Genomic DNA, 23,037 nt, shown 5'->3' with positions numbered 1-23,037 from the left:
CCTTTAAAAACACATCGCTACTAACTATATGCCCCATGGACTAATTTAGTGATATTTGTCACCTGGGGAATGTGTTCAAGGAAGACTTTCAGATACTATACAGAGCTACTAATTCACAGTGTGTGTTTTGTTCAAGATGCTATACTAAAAGTTACAATGGAATGAACCAAATTAGCAAAATATGTTATCTTATTTATTATTAAAGAAAAGATATAAAATATCTCAGTTATTAGAACCCCAAAATATGGCAGGGATGGATTTTCTGGCAATTAACCTTCAAGATCCGCACTGCTTGAAGCTTTCCCCAAAAATTAAAACATCGTGGAACATTCTATGATAGCCTATGTCTTTGCCAAGTTGCCTTTAGATTAATATGAATTAATTGTCTTCTATCAAATTCCATCAAAATTTGACCAGAAATAGTATTTTTTAAAATAATAATGTAGGTGCTAAAATAGTAACAACATGAAAAAAAATCTGGACAAGGTTTTAGTATAAAAATATAATGAATTATAAATGTGAAGTCACTAATTATAAACATGAGGTTACAACTTAAAATTTTTGTGGCATAATATTACATCTCACATTTTATTTGTGCAGTGTAATGTAAAAAAATTCACTTATATGAAAAAAATTTGAAATTGCATAAATACAACTAAACTTACCTTAATGCTTAGTTTACATTGATGAGATATGAAAATATAAAAAGTAATAATGCATTTTAAATAATTAAGAACCTTATGAAAAAGACTAGGAAAGTACAAAGAACACTAAGTGTGAACTCGCATTACTGTTTATGAAGAGAAAATAAGATACTTCAGATTAAACCAGGTATGAAATAATGGATCTCTACAAAACCAAATCACTTAAAATTGTGCTATAAGTGCTCTGTTTTTCTGCCTTCAGTTTCTTTCACCATCTAAATAGACATTTTCTAAGAATCAAAACTATTATGGCCTCTCAAGAACAAAGCCATAGAACTTTTAATTACAATTCAGTTAAATGTGTTTCTACTGAGATCTTTCTGGGTATTTGAGAACATTTTCTGACCAGAAACTGACAGAAGAGCTGAACCATCTCTGGTGTTGCAAGCAGGATAATTAAGTTCTAGCTACAAGAACACTGAAGCTATTACAAAGTTGCAAAAGCCCGTGTCAAATGCAAGTTGACCTAAATCTTTCCTGGTCCCTGAATCATTATTTCATGTGTTAAAGCAAGCCACATCCTCTCGTGGTTTATCCTCTTCTTCTTTTTTTTTTTTTTTTTTTTTTTTTTTTTTTTTTGCATATAGAGTATTTTTTATTTAATTTTATATAACAAAGTCCAATTAAATGAAAACAAACATTTATACACAATATTTGGGAATTTGGGCGTCGTTCTTTCCAAACTACTTCCTGCTGGTAAGGGGCGCTGTCTTGGGGGATTCGAAGAAGATTCAGATATCCTAGCTGTAGTCTGTAGGGCTGTTTTGTCCAGCTGTTTGGAATGTAGGATCAGCTTGTACTCTGTTTCAGGCGGTCTGGTGTGATCAAACCACATTAGTCTGGAAGGAATCCACATCTTTTCATTTTCTGTGGAAACAAAAATAGAAATACTTTTCCCCAGTAACTTGTTCTTCAACTTAAATTTTGGAGTCAAAGCGTTTTTTTTTTTTTTATTATTATTATTTTACATGTCGATCCCAGTTCCCTCTCCCTCCCTCCCTCCCTCCCCCCAAGCCCTCCCTCCCTCCTTCCCTCCCTTTTGCCCTCTCTACCCTCTCCCATGCACTCTAAACACCCTCCCCTCCCAACCCCCCACCACAATACAATATGTAGGGGAATGCCATCCAGTTGGGGTCATGTAGATCTGACAGGTCCTGTGAAGTAGGGACTAGGGCTTCTCTCCTATCTCTAGAATAAGGCAGTTATCCCTCCATGGGGGATATGTTTGCAAAGTCCTTTTGTGCACCAGGGATACATCCTGGCTCCACTGTCTGAGGTCTCTTAGACTGCTCAGACCTTCTGGCTGAGACCCATATTCAGGGGAGTCCGAGTCAGACCTCTGTTGGCTTCCCAGCTATCAGTCTAGTGGCCCTTAGCTCCTCCTTGTTCAGGTAAGCTGTCTCTATGTACTTCTACCGCATGGTCTTGTCCTCTCCATCTGCTTCTGGGTTCTAGTTTGACTCAGTGTTTATGTATGGGTGTTTGCTCCTGTTTTCAACAGGCATTAGTTGAGGACTCCATGGAGAAGTTAGTTGTTGATCTCACTCTCCGGGAAGGGCATTTATGATAGCCTTTCCACGGAAGCTGAGATTGTTAGTTGGGAGCAGTCTTGTAGTTCCCTCGACCTTTCTTTGTGTTCAACTTTATCTTCAAACCAATATTGGCTCCCTCTTTTATGTTCTCTCTCTCTGTCTCTGTCTCTCTCTCTCTTTCCTATTTTCCATTCCTAACCAGGCTCAATCCTCCTAGTCACACATGCCTTCCTCTCCTCCCTCTCATTTTCTCCTACTTCTCTCTCCATTAGCTGTCCTCCCCCACTATACCTGAGGTCTGGGGGACTTGTCCCTTCCCAGTTCTGTGAGGGACTTTATATGAATCTCTTAGAATACAACTTGTATCCTAGTTCCTCTGGTGATGTGAATTATAGGCTGGTGATCATTTGATCTAGGTCTAAAATCCATATATGAGTGAGTACATACTGTGTTCCTCTTTTTGTGACTGGGTTACCTCATTCAGGATGGTTTCTTCAAGTGCCATCCACTTGCCTGCGAATTTCAAGATACCATTATTTTTTTCTGCAGAGTAGTATTCCATTGTGTAGATGTGCCACATCTTCATTAACCATTCTTCAATTGAAGGGCATCTAGGTTGCTTCCAGGTTCTTGCTATTACAAATAGTGCTGCTATGAACATAGTTGAACAGATGTCTTTGTTGCATTGATGTGAATCCTTTGGGTATATGCCTAAGAGGGGGATTGCCGGGTCCTGTGGTAAACTAATTCCCATTTTCCTGAGGAACCGCCATACTGATCTCCAAAGTGGCTGTATGAGTTTGCACTCCCACCAGCAGTGGAGGAGTGTTCCACTTTCTCCACATCCTCTCCAACATAAGTCATCACTGGTGTTTCTAATTTTAGCCATTCTGGCAGGGGTAAGATGGTATCTCAAAGTTGTTTTGATTTGCATTTCCCTGATAGCTAATATCCTCTTCTTCATAGACATGGGCTATAGGTTATAGGAAGGCAAGGTCCCCTGCTAGTGTCAAAATATTTAATGAAGCTGGAGACTGCTGGCTGCCCTGGGAAAAGGTGGATACCAAAAGTATAGCTTTCTCAGTCTGTGGTGAAACAGTCTTTACATTTTCACAAAGAAACCCATTTTATGTGACTTACATATTCAGGAAGGTTTAGCCAATAATTATTACGATGTGGAAAGTAGTCATTATTAAGGAAACTGTGGCTCAAAATGCCAGTTGTGCCACATGGCTTACTTCCAGGAAAAGAAGTGGTTAGAAATGAAATACAGGCCCAGATACAGGTGGGTTAATTTGGCACTAAATGCTTTTATTGCTTACTTAATTTGCTTGCTCATTGTGGGATACAATTTCACTTAATCAACCAGTTCGCCATTGGATTTATACACAAAATATATGGTCAGTAAGATTGCATGAAACTACTATAGAAGATAGCATAGCATAGACAAAGAGGGAAGAGATTTTAAAGTTATACAGATTATATGCAATTATAATACTAACAATTAGTGCAGGATGAAAATAAAAGCTGAGAATGACTATATTAATAAGTACCTGAAGAGTCTACGTACAAATAAGAAATGAATTCTTATAGGACAAGAATTATTCTGTAATATGAAATCTGTTCAATTAAATATTGAAAAAGAAAACATATGCATGTTCTCCTTTGTTCAAAGTTTAAAGATAAAATGAATATTTTTCCTGCTTTATTTGGACATATTAACTAAGAATAAAAATGCTTTAATACAATATGAAGAAATAATGAGCTGAAATTCAAGTTCTTAATGGATGGAGGGAGACTGCTAATCCAAGGGAAATTATTAGAATTATAAAGATATATGTGTGTGTGTGTGTGTGTGTGAGCTGTCTCTCTCAGCCTTTGGAGTCTTTATTCACAGTCTTATGAGTGAGTGAAGAATGGCAGAAGAGAGTGTGTTTTCCTCCCTTCTCAGTGGGATTTAAACCATGGTTGTACTCTACCTCCATGTGTGCTGATTTTTTTTCTTGGTGTGTGTGTGTGTGTGTGTGTGTGTGTGTGTGTGTGTGTGTGTGTTAGTTCCATCATTAATTGTTGAAACTTAGAAAAAAAATCAATCACCCACAAACTCATTTAATAAAGCAGAGTAAGCACACTGTCTAAAACTGTGATGGATTTTCTGGCAAAGGGAAGAAAAATGTGATTTAATTTCAAATTAGGTGAGTTAGAAATTGCCATGTTGTTTGAAATTCTACCAATTTTCCTTTAAGGGATGGTTTTAGTATTGTTGGTTAAATACAATTATATGAATTACCTCTTATCAAGGGGCTTTTTAAACAGGAAGCTCAGTTTTCATAGGAGTAAACTTTGCCAACATGCTTTTCCTCTGCTTCGAAAAATTTATATTTAGTTTATTTAAAAAGTATTTTCTTTGTGCCTTTAGATTCTATTTACTGCCCAATTTTGCCTTTAAAGCAGACTGTTTTATTCAGCCTTGAAGTCACATATATGTGCATAATTATATTGCCCCCAACCATGTGTAATATTACATAAATTTTGGAAGGTATAAAGTATGACAAATCTTTGAAATCCATAAATGAAATAAAAACTAATGCCCAAAAATGAATGTGAGTGTGCCTACAAACATTTTGATATGATTTAATTTTTTTTCCTCCTAGAAATTACTTACTGTGTGAAATTCTATTTCATTTGGCCAAATGACTAAACCATCTATTCTAATCACAGACCAATTTATACTCAACTCAGAAACACAGCATGAATGCCAAAAGGGTGGTTGAGAACAATCAGAGCCTGAATTTAGTTATTGAACATTTAGTACATTACACATATAGCAGCTTCCTGCAGTTAAGAAGGCATAAATACATATAATTAGAGAAATGCCAATAAACATTATAGTTGAGGTACCTGAATTAAGTGTAAAGTTATCAAAATATTTCTCCTCCATATTTAGCATTATAAACCGCAGATGTTTGAATGATTGCGCACAATGTTCATGAAAATATCAGCCCTCACATTTCACTCATGCAATCTGAGCCTGGAAGAACACACTCCAAAGTATAAGGATTTAGAAGCATAATTGTGTCATTCCCACAAAAACTGTTGAATAGTTGCTTGGCCTATAAATCCCCATGCAAGAGGAGAGGAGAGTAGCACAAATTGCAGTTGAGAAGAAAATAACTACAAGGTATCAAACCATAAATGATAGCATTTAAATCATAAAATAAATGCTTTAAGAACTAGGCAAGGGGAACCTTGCCTTACAGAGCTAAATGAAGAGGCACTGCTCACCACTGAACAGGTTAATGTAGAATAGGAGGACAGCAAATACAGAAATGAAAAATAAATGCACTAGAAGAATTCATGGAAAGTGTTTTTGGAAGAAATAAAATGTAAATTCAAAACATCATCACAACTCACAGTAGAAGAGAACTAAAGAATGAAACATTCTGGACTCTGGGGTGCTAGGGTAGTGGGGCACCAGGGAGTTGTGAAGAAAACTGAAGCTAGAATTGTATTTGGAGAGTGTGTAATTTAAGGGCGTTTGATGAAATCTCCATTTTTCAGTCCAAGGAATCCTTCAAAGTCTGTGCATGTTTGCAAACATGCCATGTCAACACTGAATTGGTTAATGGGGCTTTGTAGAGGATAGACTAGTATGTTTCACAAAGTGGGTGGCTTAAATAGAATGCGTAAAATAACAGAAAATATACTCCCTTCCTCCAAAAAGGCATTGAGGAAGAAATGGTTGGAATTGGAGGATAAAGATAAAAGTGGAAAATTGTTCTTTCCTCAATGACAGTGTTCATAAGAGAAATAAGGTCATTAATGTGATCTGATGTGTATGGCTGAAGGCAAGACACTGCATGGTTTTGATAACTTCACATGTTTATGGTAATAAGGCTTTTACTTCCTGAGCCATACTTTCCCTTTGGATGAGGAATGTTGCAGACATCTGCACTGGTTATGACCACTCATTTCAAATAGTCCTAATGAGTAATAGTAAAAAGCAGTAAGTCCTCCCACCAGCTTTTCATTAATGTCAAAAACAAGCATCTTAATCCATATAGTACAGCAATTAGCTTTAATGTACAATGCAGAGATCACAGTAGAATAATAGGTGCAGACAGTTGATGAGGCTTGAGGCAGGAGAAAGGGCTTGCCCCTGTTCACGTCTGTCAGTTACGAGCTTGTACTTTGACATCTTCAGGATCTTAATCTCTTTCAGGGTGAGTGCATATGAGATTGATGTACATTCCACATAGGAAGCTTTGCAATCCACAGTACTTGTTGCTTTCATTTACTTTCTTTCTCTTCTTCTTTGGAATCCTTCCTTCTCTTGCCATAATGTGGCTGGTCTTAAACCTTCCTGGGGTTAAAGTATTTGGAGGACTGGTCACAGCTACACAGCCAGCTCAGCTTTAAAACTTTTTCCAGGCCAGTTCCTTGGCAGCCAAATGCCTCTCTATTCCACAGCCAAAAATGATATATCTACTTTGCTTATGCTGTTAGCGAGGAATGTGGGATGACCTTAAGCTACATGCTTTGCATTCGTGATGTTCTGGCCTTGTTCCTGGTCTGTTGGGTCTTTGGGACTTTTGTTTGCTCTTCTGGACAAAGCTAAAGGAAGAAAGCAGTCACTTTTGCCTGCTATACTGGTTACTGGCTGTCATCTCTGATGACTTTCCTCTTGTAGCAACATCCCAGCTAGATCCTTGGTAAATGTTTTGACTCCAGAGACTTCAGTACTGGTAACAATGGAGTTTTACTCCTTAGATAATTTACAGTGAGTATTTTGTGTCTCTCCGTTGTTCCTAACGGGTTTATAGCTTCCTTATCATCCTGTGTCTAATTCAGCTTGCTTTGCTAGCTGTAAAAGTTTATGTTACCAGTAACTTTTAAACATTTATACTTTATAGGATATTACAGAGTTTTATAAACACAACTATAAATTAATAGCCACTATCAGTTTTGAAAGCCCATGGAATGCATTAGACAGACATAGGTAGAATTACATTATCCCCTATTAAATTCTCCAAACATTCCTCGGAGATAGCCATTTTCTGACATTCGGGGAAACTGAGGCTATTTGACATTAACTCATATTTTAACCTTGGACATGGAGCAGGTCCCCACATGTGATTCAGGCCAAACTGTGATATGTTTTATAGCCTAGGTGAACCTTGAATTCATGATCATCTTGCCTCGGCTTCTGAATGCTGGTATTTTAAGTCTACACCACCATGCTTGGCCCATTTGACATTTCTTAACATTAAAAAATTAGTAAGTTTTTTAAAGCCTGGTTTCTACCTAATTTTGTTTAACTCTTAGTGTTGGTAGGATCACATTTCAAATTTTAAGAAAATAGGAGTGCACATTTATGCTATGTGAGTCAGCAACCTTTTAAAACTTCTCTTTCCTTGTCTTAGCTGGGCCATCACTAATTGAGAGAACTGTGTGACTTGGGTTTTTATCTGCAGGCATGTTACGTTCCTGCTGCTCTGTACAGAAACAATTGGCATATTTCATTAGAAATATCTGAGAGTTCCTTGATGTAACACTCACTAGGCCTTGTACTACTTGTGCCAGAGAGATTAAAACATGAATTTTGTCCCTTTATACCCAGGAATTATATAAAATTTATATCCTAGAAAACAACCAATAACTCTTTGAAATGCACAGATATTCCAAAACTCTAACTAACATATATATATGTTTGCATATATAATTCATTTTTAGAAAAAATATCAATCATGGCCCTAGCTGATGTGACTTGTTGGTTGAGGATAAAAGTCCAGCCGAATGCTGGCCAAAAGGTGGACATACTTAGGATTCAAATTGAATCAAATGCTGAGAGCAGCAAACCTGTTCATTATTTAAATAAGCTAAAGCTTTCGAATGAATCATAAAGGTAACACAGCACGTGGCCTGTGCCAAGTTGTCATTTCCATTAAGTGTGAGATTGCACCTGAAGGACAGCTTAATTTGCAGCTGCTAAAAATATTTCAACAGAGTGGTACTATTACAAGTGGCAGGTGGTGCCAACCTTGAATTTTGCAAGAACTACCATCTGTAGGATGAGATGTGAAAGAATGTCAAAGGGGTGGTGACAGAGATAAAGATGAAGAGAAAACACTGTTGCATTTGTCCAGCATTTATCGAGACTAAAGATTCCATGCTTCCCAAAACAGCATTGGCCCAGGATTACTAAATAAGATTGTTTATTTAGCTTCTACCCTGAGCCCAGGGCATTGCAAAAACTACCACAGTATCTGTAAAGACAAAGTCTTATCCCCAGAGGCATGCCAGGTAACCTACCCACCCAAATGAGAGAATGCTTTCCAATTCTATTTACCTTTCATGGTGTTTATACTGAAGTTTTATGCTGGTGTAACTGATCCACTTTGATCTCATTTGAATGGATCTTGCCATCTTCTTTTGATGTTTAGGTTTCAGTACACATTCACATCAACTTCCTGCTTCACATCCCAAAGAAATTAGTCCAAAGAGTATGGGATTGCGAATTTCCTCAGGCTTTCTCACTTGGGATTTTGCAAACATCACAGAGTAAATAAGATTTAAATGTGAAAGTAGCTAGTGAAGCTTAGAACTTTGCATCACTAGGAGTCTTCTTATTTATATGTGTTAGTTTCAATGGATTTGGCCACAGGAAAATCAAGTATTCCTATCTGAAAAATGAAAATTGCCATTTTCCTTTTGGCTTTAGTGGTTTACAGGACATAGACTTAAAAAGAAAACAAGGCAGTTGACTAATGTTTTCCCGTTTTCTCTTCTGTGTCTCTTTTGATGGGAGTAGCTGGACAGAGTATCTTTCTTTTGTGAATACAGTGAATAGTCTTAGATTCCTAAAGAGAATTCACAAAGGCAGACCCATTGAAAGGAGCTTGGAAAACTTTTGCCTTGGAGGATTTGGTGGCAAGGCAAGCTGTTGAACTGCCAGCTGGTCCTCAGGACAATGGCAATCTTTGGCTGCAACATATGTGTTGATTTTAGCTCATAGAACAAATGAGTATGTTTCTAGTTATTTTATGCTTATTGATGAAATCTAATTTTGAAAAAATTACAAACAGAAAGTTAATTTTACTTCATTAATTATTTAATGCTGATCAAAGAACTTTCACAAAATTTCAGAAGAGCTTTCTTGAAAACTCATTATTTCTGGGAGCACATTCCCCATAGAGGGATACTCCCTTAGCCTAGAGGAAGTAGGGAGGGCCTAGTCCCTACTCCAAATGACTTGACAGATTTTGATGATCCCTCCTGGAAGGCATCACCCTCCCTGTGGAATGGGGAGGGGGGAATAGTATGGGAAGGGGGTCGGAGTCCATGGGAGAGAGGGAGGGAGAGAGAGCTGGAATACATATGTAAAATAAAAAACAAACAAACAAAAAAAAAGCAAAAAAAATCAAAAAAGAAAACTCATTATTCGGTAATAACTTTGCAAAGCAGTTTCAGTTAAAAAAGCCTGTCTATTCACTTTTATACCCAAACAACTAACCCATTTGAGTCAAGAATTAGTTTGAGCCATAAAAATAACTTAAGCAAGCCATGTTAAGAAGAAAGGAACCTATTTGTAGGCATGCTTTTAGGCTATGGTAAAGACACAAGGAGGTAGTATCACGAGTTCATGGCCAGCCTTGGCTATACCTTTTGTGTCATCAAATGGCTCAGAAAATGAAAATATCTGCTAATAAAACTATTAATCAAGCAAAGTCTATAGGAGCCCCTTATTTAAATATGAGAACCAACTCTGACAAATTGTTCTCTGACCTCCCCTAGCATAGAAATGTGACTCCTTTTTAAAAATTCATTTTACTTAGAGATATTCACTCATTAATTCACCAAATCACTTTTTGTGTGCTTTAATTATATACTGTTTTCCAAATGATATTCAGACACAAAGAAAAATAACAGGAACAACTAGAAAGTTGGAAAAAGAAAACAAGTGATGAGAAAAGTGTTCTATAGATTCTCATGTTATATGTACCAGAAAATGGGTTCGTATACTGCTTTGGTCACTGTTCTATTTTCATGAAGAGACACTATATCCATGGCAACTACTATAAGAGAATGCATTTGATTGGGTCTTGCTTACAGTTTCAGAGGGTTAGTCCATTATCATTAGGGCAGGAAGCATGATGGCAGTATGCAAGCCAACACTGGAGGAGTAGCTGAGTACTACAAACTAACCCGTAGGCAGAAAGAGAGACTCCAGGCTTGCTTTGAGCATTTGAAGCCTTAGAGCCCACTCCACATTGACACACTTCCTCCAACAAGGCCACATCTCTCAGTCCTTTTAATATTTTCAAATAATGCTACTTTGTACTAAGAATTCAACTCTAAGAGCCTGTTGGGTTAAATCTTATCAAACCACCACACATACTGAGTGGTGCAAGACAGTATAACAGCTTCAGGAGAATATGAGGCTCAATGCAAAGGAAATACATTAAATGTGTGTTCCAGGAGTGTAGAATCAAGAATATGGGCTTTGGGACAGTGCTCTGTGAAAGATTCCACAGACTCTGAAGAGAACCCTTCTTACACACACAAGCTAAGCAGAGAGAATTGGAAAGACAAGATAAATGCTTATGATAACTTGTTGAAGAACACAATGTTATGTCAATATCATGTGAACAACATAGCTGGGTAGGACACTGGCAAGGTATAGTCCAGAGTATTAAGTAAGTTCATTGAAGAACACTGAAAGTAAAAATGTGGTCCATTCTGTTGGAAAGAGATGTAGAGATTAATTTGTGGGCAATATTTATTGTCATAGTTTCTTTTCTACGTCAGGCACCTTGTGACTAATGTAACTGACAGAATTTACCACTTCTCCCTTATGGCCAAAGACTTGTATTCAAATTTTTGACTTAACTCAAGTATTTATACTGATCACCTTCAGCTGTATCATCACTGTCTCTGAGTGATGTCTGTGTCTGTGTCATCTTTGTTTACCATGACTGAATTTATACCACTCTGTCATCTGTGACACCTGGAGTTTTGTTCTGTGGGATGGATCTTACCAGGGGATTTGCACACATTCCTGTATCAAAGATGGCTAAGAAAAAACAAATAGATTAGAATAGTTAGATTATGCAGAAAACACTGATATTCAGTAATGAGAACATAGATTCCCTTTAGCAGGACAGGGGAGTGAAATAGTAGAGAAAAAAATTTCTAGGAATATAGGAGGCAGATGGGAGTTCTTTTGGAGGTGCTGACTATGAAGGTAAAAATGACTGTTTATATAAAGGCACTCGTGATAGCACCAACCAAAATGCAGGAGAGCAGCAGCTTTGAAAGGAAAGTGCACCAGTACCTTCCAGGCTAGATAAGCAAGTTCACAATAAGGTTTCTGGGGAGCACTTTTAACCAGACTCACAAAGTGTAAAGATGAGCATGAGAAGAAAACATGATGATTCAGTTCACTAACTTGAGGGACTTCAAGAGTGGTGGACTCTTCAGAGTGAAAGAACAGTATAAGTAGATTAGGAATCCTGAGGAAATATGAGCAGGAACACTATATCAGTTTATTTAAAGGGTGGAAGAGGGAAAATCATCCAAAGAGAAGTTTAGAAAGTCTAATAGCTCAATCTTAGTGACAAGAAGCCTCGAGAAACAATAAAATACAAAACAAAACAAAACAAAAAAAAAAAAAAAAAAAAAAAAAAAAAAAAAAAAAAAAAAAAGAAAAAAAAAAAGAGAGAAAGCTGTAGAAAACCCTGAATACTTTTTCTGTCAATAGGTAGGCATGATCAAACCAACTTTGATTGCCTAAAAAAGAAATGGTATTTCAAGAGGGAAATGAATCCAGTTGGTTAAAGTTGGGAAGCAGATGGGATGTGAGGCCTGTGCTCTGGTCCTGTGTTTTAATGAACACAACACATTCCAATGCTCCCTAAAACAGTATCTGTGACATGTTTTCTTTTTTAACATACAGAAATTCATAAGGAAACTAAGTCAAAGAAAAGGGTTGCTGAAGAGGGAAAAATGGAAAAACCCATGGACTCCCATCTCTATAGTGACAACTTAGTTTCTTTCTATTTTAAATCACTGTGTGGATGAAGGGTCTGTATTAGTTACTTTCCTTATCACTGTATTAAGATAGCCAGCCAAAGCAGTCTGATGGAGACCAGGTTTAATTATCTGTAAGTTAAGGGATATACTCCAGGCTGACAAAGAAGGTCTGTGTTTAGGCAATGGAAACTGTCCTGAGAGTAGTACAGAAATTGAGAATTAAAGGGACAGGAAATGGGGTGGGACTAGAAGTCAGAAACCACATTCCACTTAGACTGAATGTGCCAAAGGTCACTCTTCACCTGAAACTGGCCTTGCACACTGGGGACCAAGTGTCTCTGAGCTTGTAAGTAGCAACTTTATATATATATTTTAATTTAAATTTGAAACAAGCTTGTTTTACATATCAATCCCAGTTCCTGCACCCTCCTGTCCTCCCTTTTCCCCCTCTCAACCCCCATCCCATGCCCTTTCATGGAGGCTGAGGCTTTCCATGGGTAGTCTTCAAAGTCTGTCATATCATTTGGAGCAAGGTCTAGGACCTCCCCCATGTGTCTAGGCTGAGAGGGTATCCCTCTATGTGGTATGGGCTCCCAAAGTCCATTCTTATACTAGGGATAAATACTGATCCACTACCAGAGGCCCCATAGACTGCACAGTCCTCCTAAATAACACGCACATTCAGGAGGTCTGGATGGGTCCTATGCTGGTTTCCCATATATCAGACTAGGGTGCATGAGCTCACCCTTGTTCGGGTCAGGTGTCTCTGTGGGTTTCTCCAACCTGGTCTTGACCACTTTGCTCATCACTTCTCCTTGTCTACAAATGGATTCCAGGAATTCAGTTCAGTGTTTAGCTGTGGGTGTCTTCTTCTGCTTCTATCAGCTACTAGATAAAGGCTCTAAGATGGCATATATCATTATCAGGGAAGGGCATTTAAGGTAGCCTCTCCACTTCTTAGATTGTTAGTTGGAGTCATCCTTGTATATCTCTGGACATTTTTATATTCAAACCACATCAAGGGTTATACTCCATTAGATTTTAGCCAATATCTTACTAGTCATTTCACCACCTGCATTTCAAATAGGAGCAGCTTTCTTCCATGGGTAATTAATACTTTTTCATGATGTGTGGGGAAAGGAGTATGTCCTTCAGTCTCAGGTGCCCTAAACAGAGGCCATATTCCTTCACCTCTCCATTTGACCCTTGTCCACACTCTCTCTCTTTCTGTAAAGTGACCTTTCTTCAGCCACTGGTTTAAATCAGAAGTTTCTTTATTTTCCATGGTTTTATTCATTACTCCAAGCATTAATTTTCTACCAATGAATAGAAGCCATCAAATTAATTAAAAGTAATCTGTCCCTGTATCCTTTATTTCATCTTCACTGCCCCTTACTCAACCAGGCTACTGTTGCTTCTCTTTTGGCTCTGCTGATGCTTCAGTTTGGTGGGCCAGCCTTCCTTCTTGCCTTACTGTGCCTTTTTTTCTGTCCACTTCCACCCCATCTCTTATTTTATTCTTTAAAGCAACAAAGTAACAATAATCCTTCCATACAGTGAGACAATGAGATTATCTTTCAAATGTTTTGTTGTTTCTCCCTACTGAGTGGTGAGATGCACATCCATGAGTAGAACTCCATATCTCAGATCTTAGCTTTCTGTAAATATCTCTGACCACTTCCCTTACATTTTATCTTCTCTGTGGACATGGTTGTTCTCTGATGTTTCTATCACCTTGTACATGTTTTCCTTCATGAGACATCCCTTGTCCCTCACATCGTTGCTTCTAAGAAAAAGCAAGTGGCATTTATTTACTGTATTATTTCTAAACTCTTAAGAATTAGGATATTTACTTGTTGAATATTTGGTGACAATCACCATCTTGAATACTGAAGATATTCTATTGTAATAACTTGTGATCTTCTCTAATAAAAAATAGAGTGTAGATACTTAGAAAATATTTAATAAATTGATAATGTAGATGGTAAGAGAAGACTGAAAAATCTATTTGAATAATGAATTGAAAACACAATGTATTCCTTCTCATAAAGCTACACTGATATAAAATGTGTTAAAAACATTAAAAATGGAAAAATAATAAAAAAAAACAAAGTATAAGTGTAGATGATGGCATTTTCTTAAGTTTAAACTTGGTCATGAGAGAATGTTTAGTAAATTATCTTACTTCCTCTCTCAAATTGATTTAGTTAATTATATTCTTACAAATGTGTGTCTTTCAATCTTATTAAAAATAGATTAAATTTCCACAAGAAAGAATCTAACAAATGGCAGTTAAAAATAGTTACTTTAAATTCTTTGTTAGGCCAGTATTTGTGGAAACAAATGCATCAGTTTAGAAGGTGACATTTGACCAACTTCTACAGCTATTTCTCCAGTACTAAAGCAGAAAATTTGTATGATTTCACCATTTTCCTATAGCTGCCATAGAGGATGATATTCAGGCTTAGCATAATGTTTCTTTTATATGTTAGCAAAGTTTTAACTACATATATGGTAACATCACATGCTTTTACCTAAATTTAAAATCCTCACTCTTTATATAAACTCTTTAAGGTTAAAAAAAAAATGGTAGAAACTTACTAAAAATATCTCGATTTAAACTAAATCACGTTGAAAAGTAAGCCTCTTAACTCTAAAAAGAAAACAAATGCCAAAGATCACCCAAAAGTTCCAAATGAATGAAGTTAGTTTAGATTCAGAATTGTTTAAATTACTGATGCACATGTGATTTTCATACAGGTACCCACATGCACACGTGTACATGTGCACGAGCGCACGCGTGCGCGCACACACACACACACACACACACACACACACACACACCAATTATGAGAGTTGAACCTCATCCATGTATTAGTGACTCTTGACTTATTGCAGGTAGGCTTACTATATCACGATATTTTGTTTGACATTCCTCATAAGGCATGTGTGTGCAAATATATGGAGGTATATTACCAAGCAGACTTTTATTCACTAAAACAAGTTCATAAATAGTTGTTAATTTAAAGGCATTAATCTTTTAAATATCTTGACCTCTAACTCTAGGTGATTCTATCTTTAAATTATTACTCTATTATTCTTGCACACCAGACGTATTTCATATATTCTACATTAGTTGCAGAGTCTGTATAATTAACATGAAATGAAGTAATGTGTATCGTTGTGAAGCATATTTGGGAGCATATTATCCCAGAGTAAATTCAAAATATGTCACAACTATAGAACACATGACAATGTTGACTGTTTAAAGCTTAAGATCAGGACTAAGTGATGTAGAGCTCACACAAATAAAGTTAGCCTCATGGTTTGTTCATTTCACCTTAAGTATGGTGTAGACAATATGATGTTCATTTACTATTATTACATTGATAACAAAATTGATCACAGGTGTGAAGATTTTTAGATGTCTGCACTATCCTAAAAAAAAGCTTTCCATGAGTTGAACACAGCTTTGCAGCATACTGCATGGTAACACTTTAAACTATTACACAAATTTAGTTCATGGGATGTATATCCATTTCAACCCAGTTGTTTACTGAGGGGTTTTTGAAGGAGGTACTCTAAAGATTGTTCACATACATTCTACTATTATTAGTAGATTTTACATTGTTTGTCATTTTTCCACTTTTCCTTATTCAGAAATACCTCTTGTTTTTATCACATTTTATACTTTAGTTCAAGATTGTAGTCTACAGAATGAACAAAATGTGCTAATTTCTATACTTTTGGGTGGATACAGAGGCACGTTATAACAAATTTAAATAAGAGACACAGAGAGACAGACACATACACATTCACATGCAGTCACATGCATACAGAGAGAGAGAGAAAGAGGGGGGAGAAACACAAGATGTGAATCAATCAGATGAAATACTCAATAGTGTTGGAGAAAGAAAACATAATAGAGAAGAAGTGGGTGTCAATGCTTTACCTAATCATATGATATTTGAAGAAAGACCTGAGTTGAGTTGGATTTGTTGTATTTGAGCTTGAGGTTACCTGAACGCAGTGTTAGCCAGATGGAAAAGATCCAAAACAGAACAAATTGTGCATAGCATGTTTGAGAACCAGGACCAGTGTTAGAATTGTTGTCCAGAAGAATGTTGGGATGAAAAAGTATGCAGAAGAAAATATATGTCAGTTAGCACAGAATATGCCACTGCTTCTGGTTACCGTATTTTGATTTTATTACTAAATGAGTAGTGAAGAACATAGAGTGGCTGCAGACAAGTATGATGGAACAGTGACTCATTCTGCTTGTTGAATAAAGACATATGGAAGGTGCCAGTGGTGGCACATGCCTTTAATCCCAGCACTCGAGAGGCAGAGGCAGGAGGATCTCTATGAGTTTGAGGCCAGCCTGGTCTACAGAGTGAGATCAAGCAAAGACTCCAAAGGCACACAGAGAGACCCTGTCTAGAGAGACACAGAGAGAGAGACAGAGAGAGAGAGAGAGAGAGAGAGAGAGAGAGAGAGAGAGAGAGAGTAGGCAGGCAGTAAACTAAGAACAGACTGGTGGAGAAAATGTTTAATGGTCTGTGTTGTTAGTATTGGCCTTGGAGTTGTGATATGATGTGTTTATGTATAGGGGTATACTGCTAGACAGAACTTAGAACATGAGAGTACAGAATCTCAGAGGACACCACACTGGGTCTGAGTAGTAAAATGATGTTGACAAATTCTGGATTGGGAACTGGAAAGTGAATGGGAATAGGCAGTTCTGTTGCTTTATACGGATTTTTACCTTTGATCCCCTCCAAGTGTTTAATGAGAACAGGAAGGAACTAATCAATACTTTTTTAAATGGAATTTTATACAATAAAGGAAGAATAACCACATGCAGTAACAAGGAACACTTTAATGCTAAATATTGCAAAGAATTTTGATAATCACTCTGAACAAAATTGTTTTGCTGACATAAATATAATATATTAAAATAATTCCTAATGGATAGGCATCGGGTGAAATGAGCAAAAAACAAAGTGAATTAAGCAAGGAAATACTGTCTTAACATATAGCAAAGGGAGTCAAACGAAAGTAAAAATAAACTCTATAGACCATCATTATTCACTAAACTGCAGATTGATAAGTATGATTTTTTTTCAGATCCTAGATTCATCAGTGCTCATCTAATCCCAGAAAGTGACAATCCTGAAGATGACAAAGTGTATTTTTTCTTCCGAGAAAATGCAATAGATGGAGAACATTCTGGGAAAGCCACTCATGCTAGAATTGGTCAGATATGCAAGGTGAGGTAAAGAAAAAAAAGGAATTGTTCATTTCATTCACAAATTCATTTTGTTTTATTTTCCACTGATGTAAGAGTTTAATATGTATCTAATGACAAGTATTTAAACCTTTAAAATAATTGAAAAATATATTAAAATTAATTACTTTTGAGAAAGTTGGAAGGTCAAACATAGGGATATGATTAGAGATTATGAAGTAACACTACTTCACAATTACATTAACTATCTTGCTTTGAAATCATAGAATACAACGATTTTCCTGTATGAATAGTATGAAATGTTGCCTAGAAGAATCTACCTTCTACATTTTCAGATTTAACAGTTTCCTACACTGTTTTTTGAATGGATATCTGGTACTGGAATACAGATAAAACATTGAATATTGATAGGAAATTAGGATATCTTATTTTTACAAATTGATAATTCCATCATGCATATAGGTTCTTATTCAAAACATACAAATGTCTGAATGATATGATCTGATATTATTTTTCGAGAGGATTCAGTGTTTAATGTGGTGTAATGTTAAATAATAGTTGTATAGATAGAAAAAAATAAGTAGTGTCTTTCTGATCTCTTTGTTATTACATTATGATCTGATTATACAGTATAATTGATTTCTAGAAAAGCTTTTTTTTGTAATTTGGAAACACAGAAAAATATGTAAGTCAATCATACCTTTTTAAATAAGTTAAATAAGTTTAACATATTAGCTACAGAGTTATAAATGTGTGTATAATATAAACACTATATAAATAGAATATAAATTGATATCCTAATTTTAAGAAAACTGTTATTGTGACAATTGTACATAAAATATTTTTAAAGATAGTATCTTCTGGTAAATATATTCCTTTGCAATGGATTTCAGAGTTACATTTACATTAAAAGTAGTTTTATTTACACTAATAAGTCATTTTCAAATATTTCCTAAGAAATATTTTCTCAAGATACTGGTTATAATTAATAAATTATTTCAATATTGCAAATTGTTCAAGTGTTTGGTTTTAGTAGCATGACGTGGTGCATTTATTTGTCAGTGAAGATAATAAGCAATACACTCATCATCCATTTAATAGATGGCCAGTAAAGGCTTATTTTACACATAGTAACATCCCTGAATCAGGCTACAGAGATAGGTAAGAGTCATAGAAATAAACTGGCTCAGTAGAAAGAGGGAGAGTTATTCTAATCCAGAATAAGCATATAATTAATAATTGCCTATTAAGTAATAGTAACACAGTGGGAGAAGAAATTTCCTTTAAAAATTTTAATTGCAAAAGTTGTATATGTTTGTCATATACAGCATATCATTTGACATTTACAAACTGATAAATAAAACAAATTATAATATTTTAAATCATATATTTTTATTCTATGTGGTTATGTTACTTAAAAGTCTTTCTTAGCCAATTTTAAGAATTGAAACATTAAAACTTACCTATAGCAATCATGATGTAAAATAGATCTCTTAAACCTATTCTTCCTGTCTATTCAAAATTTTCTATCCTTTGGCCAATGTGTCTTTAGATTGCGCTGTTCTCAGGAGCTCAGTGCACCATCATTTTAAACTTTGCTTTTGTGAATTTAACATTGAGCTCATAAAACATTGGAGTCACATGATATTTATATTAATATATCCAGCTACATTTACCTAGCATGTCCTCCTGGTTTAATCACATTAAATGACTAAATAGTGTGTATATGTCAACTACTCTCATTAATGGACGAAATGTAATATTTAAGGACTATTGTGAACATGCCTTTTACTGAACTTTGAATCAAAAATTTTAAAACAATATAATAAATAGGATAACAGTTTATATACAGTCATTCTAAAACTGAAGAATGGGGAACCTCTTGGTTGTAAGAACAGATGCCTTTTTAAAAACTTATCCATAGAAAACTGAAGAATTGTGTTCACATGCCTGATGTTAAGAAGTGGAAAATGGAGATATATTTGACACTATTGTGCATGCTTGCTCTATACAGTAGCTTATATTACCTTACAGAATGACTTTGGCGGACACAGAAGTCTTGTGAATAAATGGACGACATTCCTGAAGGCACGTCTGATATGCTCTGTGCCAGGTCCCAATGGCATTGATACCCATTTTGATGAATTGCGTAAGTGACTGATATTTAAGGCATAGGACATATGTGAAGTGCTTAGTCTTATTGCAACTTAATATGCCATGTTTGTTGATATCCATGGGAGACCTACTGTTACTGAATAAAAAAAGAGGAGGACTGGACTGGAGGGTGGGAACAGATGAGGGGTGGGAAGATGGCCTGAAAGGAGAGAAGGGAGGGGGAAATGAGGCTTAGATGTAAAATAAATAAATATAGAACTTTCTCCAATTGTGTTTTCAAACAGAGGATGTATTCTTAATGAACTCTAAAGATCCTAAAAATCCGATTGTCTATGGAGTGTTTACAACATCCAGGTAAATGGCTTTTAATACTGTTTTGGATAAGTTGCACATCCGGTAGCTGCTTTAGCTGTTTCAGTTTCCTAGTGTCTGTGAATCCTTTGTTCTTATACACACTCATATTGATTTGATTAGTTCTTTGCTTTTATAAATCATGGGGGCAGGGGCTGTTGAAATGACTCCTGGGGTAAAGGTGCTTGCTCCCAAAGGTGACAACCAGAGTTGGATCCTTGAACCTACATGGTGTAGAAAAATGAGTGAAACAAGTTGTCCTCTGAACTGTGCATACACGGTGAAAGAAGTATGCACCTGCCTGTTTGCTCCCCTTCACCAAATACATGTAATAAGAAATTTAGAGGTGTCATGCAAGAATATCACTACAAATAAAACCATTGTTTCAAAACTCTGTGTCACACAATTCATAATAGTATATCAGCTTTAAATGGGTAATAAGATATGGATCACAAGAGCTCTGAAAGTAACTTATAGTGACATAAAAGAAGAGTAAAGGATCTCAATTTGGAGCCTAGAACTTTAACAACTGTCTGGCCACTACTTTCAACAAAAGCTAAAGACGCAAAATGGATGGTGAACTAGGATAGTCTCTGGTAGTGGCGGTTCTCCTGGAGTGAAAGTAACCTCTCTGGACAGTTGATTGACAGAGCACTTAGTAGAAAACACATCTCTGGTGTCCAAGCAACTGGGCAGCCTTCCCACTGAAAAATTCCTTGCTACATCTTGCTGTGTATTCCCTTAGAATTAAGAAAGAATTTGCAGGTTTAGAGAAAGTAAATAGCTGAAAAATAAAACTATCAAGGTGTTTGTAGGAACAATTTAACTTATTAAAATTTTGCGATTATATATGACAGTCTTCCTTCCTCTTCTTTCATTGTTCCAGACTTTCCAATATACTGCTCCCTACTCTCGTTGAAATTCATGCCCTTTTTTCATTAAATTTAAATGCGTGCATATACAGAGAAATGTATTACACTCATGTTCTTAAATATAATCTACTCGGACACTTTTACAAACATTAGTACAGTATACATATATGTATAATTTTATATGCATTAGAATATACTATATTATGTCAAAGTTTTCTAAGGTTATCAAATAGGTTTTTTTAAACTCTAATTACTCTTTTCTTTGATGGTCTCCTTGATTATTTTCATTAGCTACCTAAAATCCAAATGTTTTAAAAAAATAATCTTGTAAAAAATGTTCCTTAAATCTAACAGGAGCCAGAGAGAGAAACCAGAGATCCCAGTTCACATCACGTTCACACTAGGTTCATACTAGGTTCACACCAGGTGCACACCAGGTTTGTGTGTGTGCTCTGCTTCACAAGCTTCATTTCCACTTCCCAATCCACTCCTCACACACTTCGTGTCTCTCCAGCTTTCCCTGCCCTCACAGGGCTGCCATCAGCCTGCTCTTTCCTCTTTTTGGTTCTTCCCAGAGTTCTTGCTCTCAGTGAAAAAGCAATTGCTCAATCTTGCTTTCAGACAACCACCATTCTACTAATCATAAGGTTCAAACTATCTGGGTATTTTTTTATTGGAATAAATACACATATTGGCATGGCTATTAGTAAGTATATGCAGTGAGACATAGAAAAATATTTAAAATAGAAATAATATTGGATCCACTAAGCAGCACTTTAGATAACTGTGGTCATTTAAAGAGAAAGATTAATTGTAGTATAACTCTGGCTTATTTATAAATATTAAAGATATTCAATCACTTTGACACCATCACTTAATAAAATTAACATTGGAAATGAAGAAACATATTAATGCAAGTTCTTATGTCTATGCATTAGTGAACTTCAATGTTAATAACTAGGCAACTGCAGTAAAGAGTTTGGAAGTGAGTGGCAACTATCAGTCTGTTTGCTTCCCTACTATCCTAGAGCAATGTTAGTTCTCAGTCATGAGTGTGTATGAGAATCACCAAAACTGTGTAAAAATTTATTTCTCTAATCTATAAATCACAACTATAAATTTTAATTATAAAATATAAGTAATAAAAATTCATATTGTTTATCTGAGAGTTTATGATCCTGTAAGAATGAGTTGAGCCTAAGAATTTGCATTTTTAAACAGTTCATAGGTAATTCCCATGTGAGTATTTAAAGGATCAATATTTTATTGCCTGAGACAAAATTTCCTTTTTATGAATGTATGCACTCATTTTATTTTTACATGATATATAAGCTTTGTTCTTGTAAACAAAGTAAATGGAAAATAGTTTCTTCTCAATGGCAGACATAGTTATTTCAATTGCTTGGTTCTGATTCATAGAATGATAGGAATATCTGCCATAATTCTCCACTTTGACCATTGTGTGACAGCTACCACTTTCAAACTATGCTCAGTGTTGTACAGAGACAATGATTAATCCATCATGGATTTCAAATATCAGCTCAGTTACATCAGTTCATAACTTGCTGGTTTGGTAGTTGAAAATATTATAATGTGACATGCCTTTGTACATTCTTTTTGAGCTCCCATTTGGCTTTATAACTTTTGAAAGACTCTTGGTACTATGATACTTTTCTTTCTACAATAATAACACTTGAGGGTTAAACAGAAGTTTTAGCTTTTATTTCTTTATGACATCAAAACCACCAAATAGTCATTCATAGGTGATCACCCACATGTGTCTTTCTGTTCAGCTTTAATGACTTATATTTGATAAGAATGCATATATTGATCTATATCAAATAAGATTTCACACACTATGAACAAATCATGATTTATTCCTTTATACAGTGATAAAATACATCACTGAGACCAAACTAATCCCAAACAACATTTGTGATTGCAAAGGCTATGTTGTTTTGATTATTAACATCTGAAGCATCATCATGATATCTGAACCATCCCATCACCAGTTTCCATTTTTTTCCCTCCTAGCAACATCTTCAAAGGTTCTGCTGTGTGTATGTACAGCATGAGTGATGTGAGAAGGGTGTTCCTTGGTCCATATGCTCACAGAGATGGTCCCAACTATCAGTGGGTGCCTTATCAAGGAAGAGTCCCCTACCCACGGCCGGGAACTGTAA

General features: G+C 35.9%; 1 protein-coding gene across 1 annotated transcript in view; it reads left to right on the top strand.

The window, feature by feature from the left end:
- Positions 1–23,037, top strand: part of Sema3a (semaphorin 3A) — a 205,367-nt gene that overhangs the window by 143,875 nt on the left and 38,455 nt on the right. The window contains exons 7-10 of the mRNA XM_051174580.1: positions 17,396–17,538; positions 19,551–19,665; positions 19,916–19,985; positions 22,889–23,033. Of these exons, the coding sequence (XP_051030537.1) occupies positions 17,396–17,538; positions 19,551–19,665; positions 19,916–19,985; positions 22,889–23,033 (473 nt within the window). The remainder of the gene's footprint in view (positions 1–17,395; positions 17,539–19,550; positions 19,666–19,915; positions 19,986–22,888; positions 23,034–23,037) is intronic.

This window comes from Phodopus roborovskii, unplaced genomic scaffold (genome assembly GCF_943737965.1).
Source record: "Phodopus roborovskii unplaced genomic scaffold, PHOROB, whole genome shotgun sequence".
NCBI classification, from domain to species: domain Eukaryota; kingdom Metazoa; phylum Chordata; class Mammalia; order Rodentia; family Cricetidae; genus Phodopus; species Phodopus roborovskii.
The sequence above is the reverse complement of the archived record's forward strand: the minus strand, read 5'-3'. Positions and strand labels throughout refer to the sequence as shown.